General features: G+C 40.9%; 1 protein-coding gene across 1 annotated transcript in view; it reads right to left on the reverse strand.

Annotated features, from left to right (window-relative positions):
- Positions 1-14980, reverse strand: part of LOC108038463 (midnolin homolog) — a 37819-nt gene continuing 22839 nt past the window's right edge. Inside the window, exons 3-4 of the mRNA XM_044461414.1 lie at positions 2132-4384; positions 1-2069 (exon numbers count right to left, since the gene is read on the reverse strand). Coding sequence (XP_044317349.1) covers positions 1329-2069; positions 2132-4384 — 2994 coding nt within the window. The 3' untranslated portion in view covers positions 1-1328. The remainder of the gene's footprint in view (positions 2070-2131; positions 4385-14980) is intronic.

Consider the following 14980-nt stretch of genomic DNA (forward strand, 5'->3'; position numbering starts at 1 on the left):
TTAGTTAACTAAACCATTTACTAAACATTTATTGAAATCAAGTAGTTGTGGTGCACACAAGGCAAAGACAAATCAAACCAACTCAAAAGTTAAACTCGCCTAGAACTAATTGCATTATTTGAATTGGATGATAGTAAGTGTAGGACAAAAAAAAGTAATTGCTTGTGTTTAAATTATAAATCTACAGCTAAGTTAGCGTTACTTGCTGCTTCTTAAGACGCTTCTGCTGCGCAACTTAACTAATCCACTCGGTAATCGGTAATTATACGTGTAATGATAATTGTAAAATGAATAGAAAACATAGTCTTACTAACTAATTCAATAGTATAGGTGTAGGTGAACAAAATTCAATTCGTCGCTCGTCCTCATTTCCCGGCGCGTTTCAAAACACATTCTTGGTGATAAAGTATACAAAAAAAAATAGGTGAAAAACGATTTTCTATTAAGGCAAATTAGGTTAAAGCGCCACATCGCAGTCGCATTATTTGCATTTGCATTAGCAAGTGCAGTGTTTTCTTTCTGTCCTGCCGTCGGTTAAGGTTAAAGTTAAACATAACATAAAGCTGCCAAAGCCAGGTGTGTGTGTGTGATTGTGTGTTTTTTAGATTTGGTGTGTCTAAAAGTAAATCTAAATTCTGTTTTAGTTTTACCAAAATTTGCCACCGCTTTGGCTTACAATTCGTTCAGCATAGTCTGTGTATCCGTTTTACATTTAATTCTATATTAATCATTTCCATTATTACAATTTTCCTTTTTCGATTTTTTTGTTTTTCTTTTTATATTAGCCGCTGCTTTTGCTGGTCGTTTGCGATCCAAGTTCTTAATTGCTTGATCTTGCGTTTGCGCCTGGGATGCCCACAAAAAAATTTCACTAAATTTAATTTACAAAACATTAAAGGATTTCGCCTCCAGAAGCTGATTCATTCACTCCATGTGTGCTCCAAAGTGTGTCGACTTGGACTGAAGTGGGTGTGTGAGGGTCTTAAAATTAATTTAACAGCTTATCGACCTTCCGGGCGCTCCCTTCCATTCCCACTCTCCTTTCGCCACGTTGTGGAGGTGGGAAACTCAAAGGAGCGGGTGTTCGAACATAAGAATTGGTGTTGTTATGCACTAACTCTAGATTAATATAAGCTTTAGTTGTGGTTCTAGTTTCTTTTGTTTGCCCATCTGATTCTACTGCTCCTGCATCTTCATCTTCATCTTGATTTTCATCATCTCATCTCTCATCTTCTTTCTTTGTTGCTGCTGCGTAAACTAGTAAATGCTACAAAATAGGATAAGGTCAGCGGGGCTGGTGGTGGCTCTGGCTGATGGTGCTGCTGCCCTTAGGCAGCCGTATCCACCTCTTCCACAATGTGGTTGGGCGACACTTCGCTGGGTGGTGCTGCTGTTGCTGTTGCTGCGGCTGCCGATGATGCTGTTGCGGGTGCCGTCGAAGTGTTGCTGTTGGCATTGGTATTGCTGCTGCTGGTGATGTTGTTGTTTGCGGGCGCTGCCTTCGACGCCTGGACGGGCACAGCGGCTGGTTGCAGGGGCGTGGCCACCAGGGCGCTCACGGCACTGTACTGGGCGGCCGCGCCCATCGAAACAGCAGCTGTTCCATTGGCGGCGGCCGAGGAGAGGCTATCGGCCGACGAGGCGGTGGCCGGCGTGGCGTAAGGACCGCTCTTCAGCTTGCGCGCCTCCCGCTTCTGCTTGTGTTGCTGCATCACCAGGCGCAGCTGGTCCATCTTCGAGCGGGTCTTCATGTTGGCCAGCTCCACGGTGCACTTTTGGCAAGTGTGCTCGCGCTCTCGCTCTCCCTGTCCCTTTCCCTCATCACGGCGGTAGCGACAGCCGCATCCGTTGGACTGACTGGCCAGGGAACTGGGCGCCTCAGCCTGGCAGCAGCTATGCGACGATGACTTGGAGCTGCCGCCGGTCGCCTTGGAGGCGCTAGTAGAGGAGTGGTAGCTTGGGCAGTCGCGGAAGGAGCAGCTGCCACCGCTTCCGCTGGTCATAGTCGCCGACTGCTGCTGTTGAGCGCGACTGTTGCACTTGGCGCAGTTGTGATGCTTTGATGAGTACTGCAAAGATGATGGGTTGTAAGTACGTTGAAATAACAGATAAATTGGTTGACCACACTTACCATTTTGCTGCGCGATCCGTGATGCATCCCGCTACTGGAGGCCGTCGTCGAGGAGGATCCACTGCCGCCAGATCCCGAACTGGAGCCCGAAACGGATCCAGTGGTCGGGGCCTCGAAGCTGATGCGGGCACCACGTCCGTATTGCGGTGTGGCACTCAGCAGATCGTTGAGAATGTGGATCACGGTTGAGATGTCGCGCTTCGGACGGCCATAGCGGTCCTGCAGCGCCGGATTCAAGGTGCCCGAAAAGGTGCCCGAGAAGATGCCCTTGCCGTGGTTCTTCATTGACTCGATAACGGCACCCGATCCGCTCTTGCGCGGTGCTTCCTCGCCGCCGGCCGCTCCGGCCGAGGCTGCCCCACTGCTGGAGCTGCGGCTGCTGCTCACGACGCCGGCGCCGGATAGATCGATCTTGTTGGTGAACACCTCCTTGGAGAGTTTGCGCAATGTCTGGGTGAGATTTCGCGAGGCCTCGGCGAGGGTCCTGGTATCCGACACACCCAGCAGGGAGTCATCAGTGGCCTCCGCGGTGGTGGTTGTAGCGCCGGTGCTGGCTGGCAGTGCCACCGTGGCCGTTGCAGTGGCCGTTGCCGATGCCGCTGCCGTTGTTGTTGTGGCTGCTGATCCTGCTGCCCCTGCTGCCATGGCCTGCTCCAGCTTGCGACGCGACGAAGAGGAGGAGGAGGAGGACGATGAGGAGGAGGAAGAAGATGAAGAGGACGAGGAAGACGAGGAGGACGAAGACGAGGTTGCGGCAAAGGCGGCTGCGTTAACCGAAGACTGGTTACCGCCGGCGCAGGCGTGATGGTAAAAGTGGCTGCTGCTACTGTGGCCATGTCCGTGTCCGTGTCCGTGACTGCTGTGGCCATGTCCGTGGTAGTGACGGTGCTTGGTCCTGGTGATGCGGTTGTTGCCCGTCTTGTGTAGCATCGAGTTGCCCGAAGAGGTGACGCCTGCACCCGAAGCAGTCGAACGTGCGGCGAATCCGGCATTCGCCCCGCCGCAGCTGGACTCCGGGCACTTGCCGGGTGAGCCGCTGGATCCGGATCTGGCCAGGGGAGTGGGAGCCACCAGAGAAGCCACCGGCTGAGGCACCGGCGGCGTGGGCAGGCGTGTGCACAGACACGAGGTCAACTTGGCGGCTATGGGATCCTGCTGGCAGCCGCCGGCGGTGCAGGCTCCACTGGAAGAGGACGAAGATGAACTGGAGGTGCTGGAGGAGCTGCAGCTGCAACTCGAACTGGAACTGGAATTGGAACTGACGGCAGCCGTTGTGGGCAGGGGAATGTTTTTGATGGCCGTCATCTTGATGGGACTGGAGACGAGATTCGACAGCGACTTGATGGGCGACTGCTCCAGCACAGGTTTGCCCGGACTCGACCCGGAGCCACCGTTGGCCACAGGACGAGCTGTGGCGGCCGCGAAGCTCTTCACGATATTCTGTATGCCGCCCTTGATCAGCAGCTTGGTGAGATCGCTTCCGTTGAGCGGGGACGAACTCTGGGCCTGGCCTGTGCCAGATCCTGCCCCAGCGCCAGATGCCCCGGAGGAGCTGGGTAAATCGCCGTACATCTTGCGCAGCGAGGACATCCCACCACCGCTGCCCGCAGCCACCGCAGAGGCGCTGTGATGATGATGGTGGTGATGGTGATGATGGTGATGGTGGCCATGTCCATGCCCATGTCCATGGCCGTGTCCATGGCCGTGTCCATGTCCGTGACTGTGGCCGTGACCATGGCCATGCCAGTTGGCAGCGTGCAAGCTCGGATGCTGGTGGCTGTGCACGTGGCCATGTCCGATTCGTCCACTGGCTCGCTGGCCAGAGGAGCGGGTTCGGGATGAAGACGACGACGACGAAGACATCGACATCGATGTCGAGGACGATGAGGATGCGGAGGTGGTGGGGCCACCGCCTCCAGTGCTGCCACCTCCTCCCACCGCCAGCACCGCCGACGAAGAGGAGGAGGAGGCGGCGGAGCAGCCAGTGCCAGCTGGCATCGCTGTGGCCGAGGAAGTCGTGGCGGCGGCGGCGGTGGTGGTGGCGGATCCACTAGCACCACCACCGGCGGCTGGGGCCACTGTGGCACCACCGCCCGCCGGATTAACCGTGCTCAGTTGCAGCTGGATGAGCATCATGTGATCGCCGAGGCGCATGCTCAAATTGAGCGGAGTCTTGCCACTAAGAAAGTCATTAACCTGCGAGTCGTTAAGTGATTCCAGCGCTTGCATAACCGTGTTCTCCGGACGCTGAGCCTGCAAAACGAAAGGAAGAATAGTGGGGTTAGAGTTGGACTTACTTTGGAGGAACTTAATTTTGGTACAAGCCATTTTTTGCCTTATTAAAGTACTCTAATTTTTAACTTTCACTCTCTGTTTTACAATTCAATTAATTTATTTGCCATATCTTTTCAAATAAACGTTTAATATTTATTCAAATATATATATGTATGTATATAATTATTACAGACGAACATTTATAATATAAGCATCCATCTGTTACCAATAAAACCAAAAAAAAATTAATAAAGGAGACTTCATTTCATTTATTTAAACTTTCTTATGCCAATAAATCTAGTTCGACTCACAGAGACCTTAAGTTCCAAAGTTGAGTTATGAAAGTTCAGCTGCCCTATAATTTTGCTATTTTACTTTTAAATCCATATTTAATCTAAGCCTAATTGTAACGCTTAGTTTACAATTATTTTAGTTTAGTTGAGACATAAAGAAGTGTCCCCCGATTTATCAGAGTTACATAAAGAAATACCGCATTCCAACCGGATGAATTGAGCTCGGCATTGCCTCCTCCTATCGACCTAGACCAACTATTTACGAACCCCTTTTCAGAACGTATTATTTCTGGCGTTGTTGTTACTCTACGTGATTCAATGCGACGACGCCTTTGTGTTCCGTTCAAATATTTGCAAAAACCCAGGCGTTAAAGTCAACGCCTCAAGTTGCGTCACAGAGGGAAAATAAAGGGTTTAAAAAAAGTTTTTCCAAGAATAAACTTCTAAACCGATATAGAACAAGTGAAACGAAAAGTAATTGTACAAAATTAAGAGCAGCAAACAAAAGGCAATATATAAGCATATACTGCGACTCGGTTTGAAGTTTGATTTTTTTGTTTTTAGAGGTCTGGGTCTGGGTTAATTAATCATTTCCATTGCATATGCACGTACAATTGCGGTCAACAAATTAGTAGTGTGATTTGTTTCGAGTTGTTTTGTGTGTAGTAACATAAATTGAATGCGATTCCAAAAAATGTAAATTTTATAATATTATGAGTTCATTTACATATTTTGCTATAATATGAATAGTAAAAGAATTAATAATTTGCCAGCTAAAGTGCAAAACAATTTTTTAAGTTGAATAATTTTGTTCTTCTTTTGTCGACTTAACTTGGGATCGAGTTTTTAAATTATATCGTTTCATCCAATCATGCTGCAATTGCCCTTTTTAAATTGCTATATTTTTGACACAAACTGTTTGCTGCCAGCAAGTGAGTAACAGCATGCGAAAGCGGGGCGGAAGCGGGGTTCATGTTTTAATTTTTATTGACTCTGCTCTGACACAGTGACCCAATAATATTCAAATGAAGTCGGCGACAAAAGCTCGCTTCAATTTCAGCCTCAACTCAACTCAACTCAACCGAACTGAACTGCGGATGGATACCACACCAAGACGATAATGATGATGAGCGGATCATGATGACGCTGCCTACTTTCCCTTTGCCATTTGACGCACCGTGGACCTTATGCAACCTTGTGAAGTTACCCTCCCAAAAAGATATATGAAAAGCTCGGCCTAGCAACCAAAAACCTAAAATGTAAAAGAAATGGAGGCAGTCAAAAAAAAAAAAAAAAAAAAAAAAGCGACTTGGAGTCGAGCCTATTTGTTGACGTTGTTGTTACTCATGGCTGATGTTGCTGCTGTTAAGTGTACCAAGGTCAACTGACGTCGCACGCAGCTTACGTCATCAGCAAGCCAACAGTCACAGCGAAATCGAAATTTTAAAATTTAACCCAAGAGCAACACCAAAAAAAACAGCAACAACAACAGCAGCAACAGCAGTAGCAATAACAATAACAACAAGCGCAACAAAGGCAGTCAATGCTGTAATTTATTAACTTTGTGCAAATTGACTCTCTTTTTTGTATTTATTTGGCTGTCAGGGAAAACGTTTTTTGGTCAACCGGTTTCGTGGCTTACCACTCAAGTAACTAATACATCATAGTCGAAGCCCTACATTCCGTTCACACACAAAATGCAGAAGATTTAGTTTTCCAAATATTTTGCTGCGGTAAAATAAGTTGAAATTTTAAAAACTTTAAATATTTCTGGAATTAGCTAACGGGTTTCTACAAATTTTCTCGAATTTTAATATAATATAATACCAATATTGGTCAACATATTAAAGCATTAAAGCAATTGTTGTTCAGTTCGATGACAATCTGATAGCGAAATACAGTTTTATTTGTTTTAAGCTCACTGTTAAACTTTTCTTACACGAACTTTCACAAAATGAAGTCTCTAGTTTTATGGACAATATTTGCAATACCTCTTTAATTAATTAATAGATAGAGTGGGTTCATATAACAAGTAGCTTTAATTATCTTGAGTATATGCTTACAATTTAAATCGTATCTAAACTTTTAGTTATAGTTCACATTAGGCTAAAAAAGGAAAGGGACGAAACTTTCAAAGTCTATTCTTAAGTATCGATCACATTGATTTGAATGTTCTAGGCATATTTAAGTAATAAAAAAATCAATTTTGCATAACTTTTGTAACTCCGTCATCTTTTATCGGGGCGAGGCGACGCGCACTTGAAAAAAACCCAAGTGCGTACTACAAAGAAAAAAATATTTGTACATTTTGGGGACAAAGCAATTTTTTGCGTTAGTTTTGCGCCGGCTATCTTTGCAAACGTGCGTGTGTGTGTGTTTGTTTGTTTGCTGACCATGAAATTATTTTTATTGCGTAGCGTTTTCCATGGAAGTTTCGCATGCGAGTGGTGGACCGGACCGCTCCCCACACACCACACACCACCCACCCACCGCCACTCCCCCCTTTGCCCAAGAAGCAGCACTTCACAATGTGTAACAAATTAAATTGGCCAAACTGCGCGATGCCGCCTAGCGCTTTTTGATAAGACCACTTGTTGGTATATTAGTTGGCGTATTCTTTTTTTTTTTTTTTTTGTTGGGCCTTTTTGTTTTATAGTGCCAGGCGGGACAAAGACAAAGACCGGCGCCAGCGATGACGCCCTGTTTGCCTCCATTATCTGAACGGGCTCCGTCAACTGCAGCAGCAGTTAAAAAAAAAAAAAAAGAAAATAGAGAAACAAAAAACTTGCGGGCGGTGACAGTTTTGCCGACACTGGACTTGACCACGTAACCCGTTTTATGACTTGCCAATTTGTGAGGCTTTAAAATTGAGCTATCGCAAGGCAAATGCAATAGTTTTCCTTACACACATTTTTTTTTACAAGAGTGTGTTATTTGCTGGGACTTGAATAAGTGGAATTAAAGCTCTGCTTCCTATTTGTCTCGCGAAAGGGGCTTCCCCGAATCTGCTTAATGATGGGAAACTTTCATGCACATTCAGGTATTGACTCAAAACGAAAAAAAAAAAAAAATGTCCGAAAAAATGTTTTGGCTGCCTATTATATTTATATTCGTATATTATAAATTCAAATAAAGAGAAAAAAAATTCGGGACGTCAATTATGTATTTAGGACTTGTAAGAAGATAGTTATTTGATATTTTTGTTATTATTAATTTTAGAAATAAATAAACGTTTTCTAGAGAAGCACAGGTCAAAACTCTTCTCCTTTTTGTTTTTTAATCGTTAATCATATCGAAGTCGGGCTGTAAACAGCTTGAGGCGCCAGTGTAAATATTTACTTAGTTTGATTAGAGCAAATTGCAATAAAGAAATCCGCAAAACAACAACAGCAGCAGGTGATTTCCTTTGCCAATTATTACTCATGCCCAACGGCAATTAAAGCGAAACTAATAATAACAATTTGTAAATGGCAAAAAGCAACTCTGGAATTGCCAATAGATTCCACAGAAATGATAAATATAAATTAATATGCACATATAAATAAAAAATCTCTATAGGTGGAGGAAAAGGTAAATTACTTTCGGTTAATCAGGGGAATGTTATAAACAGAATGCGAATTGAGATCGGAATTTGAATCTTTATCGGAGTTTGGAATCTCAATGATACCTCACAGTCATCGATGATTTTTATAAAGATATTTAAGTAGATCTGCCACTTCCGTTCCATATTTTACAGCACTGTTAAGGCCTACGATAAACCGGATTCACGGAAATCAAGTGAGTAAAGCCAAGTAAGTTCTTGCATTTCCGTTCACTCCGTTAAGTTATGAACAAGAATGCACCACTTGTTGACACATCGCGATGTTCAAGTAGATAATAACTGCGATGACGAAAGACGAGAAAGTAATCTTAATGGACGACGACCGATGATGAAGATGTTTGGAGCGAAGCAGATGATAAAGCTGTCTGACACCGAGATATTGATATTGAAGCACAGGTTGCTGAAGTTAATTCCGATTCGATGACAGCACTAATTAATGAAGATTTAAATTCAGGTAATGACCAAGAAGGTTTGACATTCAAAAATAAACGTATACAAGAAATTTATAATTAAAAGTATGATCAAAGTGTTGATAAATTTTTGAAAAGGTTGCTTTTTAGGATTCACCGCAAGAGTGATTAAATAGTGCAACTAAAAAAATGAGATATTGCAGAAAATGAAAAAGTGCACGATGATGGCACACTCTAAATAAAGATCTCTATAAGAACTCTGATAAAAAGAAGGTCTCGACAATGAGGCATCCACAACATTCCCGATAGCACTCTGCACATTCCGTAGTCAAGTGAGTTTCGAGATAAGTTCTCCGAATTCATTGAAGAAAAACAGATAGACGGGGATGGGCGATGGTTCGTTTAAAGTTCCCCAGACAAAGACGAATAGAACTGGTTAATAACCTGTCCCCATGGCTTCGGCTTCTTTGGCATCTGTTGCTCATTCTTGGGCATTTCCTTAGCCATTTTTCGTTCCGTTGCGTTTTGTTTCTTTATTTTCTGTTTTTCTTTTTTGGCCAAACATACAAAGGACGCATAAATTCGATTGGTCACACCCATGCAACCCAGCCAGTTCATATTGTTGTCATCATTTTGGCTGTGGTGGGCGCTATATCTGATATATATCCATATCATTTTTTGGCTTTTTATGAGCGCGCGTTGCGTGGTTCCATCTTTGTTGCTTTGTCTGCCACGTCTGCCTGCTTCTTCTGCTTGTCGTCCCCATCATCTGACCATCACCATCAGCATCACCATCACCATCACCATAGCATCATCATCATCCTCGATCCTCCACAGTGTTATCATCGCTCGCCCTTTGTCTGTTAATTCGCTTTTGTCTCTTGCTTCGTTGTTATGCGACGACTTGCAATTAAAATCATTTTCATAAATCTATGCAGCCTTCACTGACCAACAGAAATAAACCAATAAAAAAAAAAAGAATGCCAAAGAAGTCCCGGACCCGAAAAAAAGCAAAAGCAATTAATTTGACAGGAAAACGCCAGCGCATCATTTAAGCGACATAAATAATAAAACGAATCGAAACGAAACGAAACCACTCGAGAGGAGTCGCTTTGGTGGGTGGTTTTCTGTGGGGCGGGGAATCCCCTCTGATTTCTCCTTCTCTGTCACAATCGGTCATGGTGCATGGTGCATGGTGCATGTTGCAGGGAGTATGGTATATGGTATATGGTGCGTCTGACAACGCCCACCCACTTGATTGTCAGTTGTCAGTGCTGCAAGTCCAATTCTATATAAGGAACAAAAAATGACACATTTTTTTTAAATCAGCTCTAAACTATATTTTATTCTATTCCTCGAAATAATATAAGTCTTAACAAAATACTTTCGTAGCTCTATCGTTATTGATGTTTCTTGATATTTAATGCAAATTAATAGTAAAATGCACGTAAACGAACAGTAGGTCTATTATATTAAATATGAATATTTAAATAATTAACAATCTAATTGTTGTCACCAGCGATCTTTCTTTACATTTATTCTTAAACCAAGAAATAAATAATAACATGACTATAAAAATAATTAAAAATTATCAAGAACAAAAGGACTTATTTTCTTTCTAAATTTGTCATTTTGTATACTTGTTAACTATTTTTCCTCAGTGCATTTTCTGCAGATGACTCGAGTTTGCCGTTGATATGTCTCTGGCAACAAAATCGAAAATAATGACAAAAACCACAAAAGGTGGCCCCAGGGGGTAGAAAGCATACAAAGAATAATAAATCGAAAAAAAAGTCCGCGGGGATTATGATTGAAATGTCGGAAAACAGCTTGCAAGGTGCTTTACCATTCCTCCAGGATATCTCAAGGAGCATTGAAAATGTAATTTATATTTTTAGATGGTTGGCCTTTAAGGTCCACTTTCTTATAGAATTTAGTCACATAAATCTATCATTATAAAGTTTAAATTTAAATGAATTTTTCAAATGTTTGCTTTGTAAATATTTTACAAATATAATCTTAAAATATTTATTATACATTTGTTATTACTTTTATACATTTTTATTCTTACACAGAAAAATTCTAATAATATTTCCTTTTAAATTTTCATTTTCAAATTGTGAAAACATCTGAATCCCAGACGGGTAACACTAGAAAATCGAAAGTGTCGTCAAGCCCACTCATTCCGATTGTTGCCAATGTATATACATATATTCTTTTCTTTTCTCAGCTAAAACCCCAACACACCACCCATTGCTATAATAAACTTTACAGAATATTATTACTGCTAATAGCAGTGGAAATAATTCTCTTCCTTTCTTTTTTTTTTTTGCCTACAATTTTTGGCTGTCTGCGTTGAAATGTGTCAAGATAAAATGGGAGCAATATGCAAATGTCGTGGCAGACAAATGACTATATATATTTAGGCTGCATGCAGCGGGGCAGAAATTTGTTGATCCAAATTAATTTGCAAATGATTTGCCTTTGCTGCTGAGGCGGGGTACCAAAAAAGTTGATATTTGTCGTGACCCATAAGCGAAAGATCGGTCACCTTGCCGCTTACTCACTCACTCACTCACTCAGCCATTCAGTCAGTGGTGTCAATAAATCCAGAGATGTCTCCATCAAATCAACCTGTCACTTGTTAACACACATTTAACCGAGTGGGCGAAAAGGAGGGTGAGATTCGGTGGGCAGAAGTCAGGAGGTCCAACACCTGTCCAGGTTGACAAGCAGTCGCCACCGAATTGCAATGTTTCGGTTTATTTTGCCTGCTTTTGCTTTCGGCTACTCTACACTCTGTGTTGCTAATTAGGAGGAGGCAATGGCATGAGGTGGCAGAAAAAAAAGTACTGAAGCATCGTGACTCAGAGAACAGAAAGATATAGACTCTGGACAGCAAACGCAAGGGGGATTGAAGGGGAAGACAATGCTCCAGGCGCACCTCTGGCACATAATAAAGCACAAAACTCCTTCACAGGGAAAAAAATGAATCCAGACTGAGAAATAATCGGCATCAAGAAAAACGACATTAAAAACTCCCCCTTTTCGCAAACTCTCTTTTCAGCAGATAAATTTAGAGCAACATTTCATTAATTTTAAATTAAACACACTATCGAGGTTAATCTCAATCAATTTCGAACACTTGCGAAAGTGAAAACGTAAGCCTGCATTATTATTTAATGTACAATTCAATTTCTAATACAGCGTTTCTTTTTCCCACAGTGTTCAGACCTCACACCTTTCTGGAGTTGTGGCAATTGGCAGACCGATCCCCTCTAATTGCTCTTTCTCCATCCCTCTGCCTGTCATTTATTTCGTAAATTTGCACGACAAGCAACAATAGCAATTTCCAAAAATAAAAATTTTAATAAAATTAACAAAACAACCGAAAAAGTTGAAATGCATAAGAGACGCAAATTGTTAATTGGCTATTTAAACATTTTTTTCTCGTACATTGCAATTTCATTTCGTTTTGTAAATAAATTTTAATCAGCATTTTTTTATTGACTTTTTTAAACGAGAGACAAAGAACTCAAGAAGAAGAAAACTTGAATTTTTATTTCAGCTTTCTTGGAAGAATTTCTTCTATTTAATTTACTTATAATGTTTTAAAGTTATATAATAATAATTGTATTCATAAAAATGTATTTATTTATTTACACACATTTTTTTTATTTTACAATCAATTTTTATAGGATAATATCACAAATCTGACAACCATTTTAAGACGAAATTTCTATTTAAAACAGTCAAACTTTTATCAAATAAAAAAGAACAATTTTCAATCCATTTGTACAATAATTATAGTTATGAATCTATTGCTCTTTATGTTTGATGTTTAAGTATTAAGTGTCTGCAATACGTACGCATGCTTATATGGACGAATGTTTGAATATAAGTATATGTAAATTTAGCTGTTGTGTTTTGTGCTCGTCTTTTTGGAATTTTTATGGATTTCTCGAGCACGCCAAAATATTTCTTTGTTCACATCACAAAAAAATTGCATGAACTTTTTATATATGTACGTGTGTGTTTTGAATGCAATACGAAATGCAATAAATATGGCTAACAAATGTCCGTCAAAGTAACCAAATTACGTGCATACATATACGGAGCACATAAAAAAGTGGATTTTAAAAACATTTTAAGCGTACTCAGAAATAAAAACTGTACGATGTGAGTTGGGTTTATTTCTTTTTTTTGAGAAAATGAAGGACCCAAAAAACCTAGTAACTTTTGGCAAAAAAAAAAAAGAAGATAGTTTCCCTTTGTTTTATTGCTGGTAGGAAAAATTAGATAAATAATTCTCCGTATTCTCTTGATAGAAAAATATTTACAATGTCTGCCTTTCTTAACCTATATTGTACCAGCATCATGTAAGATGTCAACCCCTTGTAACTTTAATTTGTTTTTGTTTTTTCTCGCACCAAAGTGACAAAATTTGAGACGAGACTTTAACAAGTTTGCATGTTTTCTCTTTATCGTCGTCATTTTTCTTACCTTTCATATGCGCAACTTGAACCAATTTCATGTGAAAACCAATTGAGACAATGCAAAAGAAGAGGAAAAACAGCAAGACGACACAAAGTGCAAAAATGTTATTAAATAAGAAAAAATAATAGACTTGCAGTGCAGACAAGAGATGGAAATGGATGAGGAGACAGAGATGGAGGGGGGAGGGGCTTGGCCAATATTGATAAACGTTATGTGGCACTGTTGCCAGATTCAGGTGAGACTGCTAATTGCCTCACCTGGCGAATCGGGGTCACCCCAAAGCAAGTAAAGCGAAAAATCATTAAAGCATTAGCTAAGATAAGGAAGTAAATCTTAGTTAAATAATTATAAAGAAAATAAAATTATTTGTATATAATTAGTTAACTAAAAAACGATAAACATTGCCAATTTAATAATAATTTTAAATTTACATCTATTCAATTAACAGAATCCTAGCCTGTATAGGTAATGTACGAGTGAACCAATCAATTTATTAGTGTATTTTGCTGAATGGGCCCATTGACAATGTTGCAAATAGTTGTCGGACAAGCAACTTGTTGCTGCGGCTCCATGTTGCAATGTCTCCAGCGGTGTCACGCGCGGGATTTGTAAACAAAGAGATTGGTAATACTGAGAGCCAAGTTGAGAGTGGTGTTACCTGAACCAGCTACAAAATTCCGCCTCATAATTCAAACGGTAAACAGTAAATCAAACGGAAAAGCGTAAAAAGAGCGTGACACAATAAAAATAATAAATAGAGAAAGAAGAGCAATAGAGAAAACATATTAAATAAAAAACCGAATAAGCTATTATCCTATTCCATAAATCTTTATAAAATTGATATAAACATGTAGCAAGCTTCCTAATTTTAATAATTGTAATGATCTTGCAAATCCTTAAGTTCAAAAAATACATATAAATATTAATATAAATTTAACTGCAATTGTTAAATAGAAAATGTATCACACCTATTTTTCTGACCAGTAGTGTAGATGGGAGCAGGGTAAGCCCATTCCCTTTGTTAATTTAATAAGCTTGCACGTCGAATATCCAATTTGTTGCCAGGCAGCCGCGCATGCAAATGCAAACTTGACCTTTAGATTGCGATGGCGTATAAATTAAAATTGGTCTAAACTTTCTCATTTAAAACACGCACTGTACATTGTCCAAAAAAAACCTTCAAAAGGTAAAGACAATGACCAAAAGAAGGAGCAAAGATAGAGAGCTACGAACTTCTGCAAAATTTGGAGAAAGAAACGTAATGATTGTCATGCCAATCGTCAAGCGATCGTCAACTCCAACTCCACTCAGCTAAAAAGGTTTCGTTTCCCTCCATTTCGATATTCGTTAAAAATACTGTCTGTGGCATAAATTAAGGGCAATATAAAGACAATCGTGCTTGTTGCAAAGGTACATTATTACACACTCCCATAACACAAATTATATAAAATACGAAGTTCTATCCTTCAAAAAATGTTTTCAAGTAACAACTTGACAAAAAAAAAAAAAAAAAAAACCTCAGAATGACCCCCCAAGTTAACACCCTCGTGAAAGGCAATCGAAGTAGGCTAAACCAGTTAGCCGGAGCAATCGAAAAATGTGTGTAATAAAATAAATATGTAAATAAATTTAAATTCATTAATGTCAAACAACTTTGGCAACGACAAATGACGGGCCAGTCGCTACAAGAAAACGATGAACAATAATCAGCAGAATCCGAATGAGAAACGGAATTAGTCGAATTAGTCACAGTCATCACAGGTTGGGGCGAAAT

This window comes from Drosophila rhopaloa, unplaced genomic scaffold (assembly GCF_018152115.1).
Source record: "Drosophila rhopaloa isolate 14029-0021.01 unplaced genomic scaffold, ASM1815211v1 contig_3, whole genome shotgun sequence".
NCBI classification, from domain to species: Eukaryota; Metazoa; Arthropoda; class Insecta; order Diptera; family Drosophilidae; genus Drosophila; species Drosophila rhopaloa.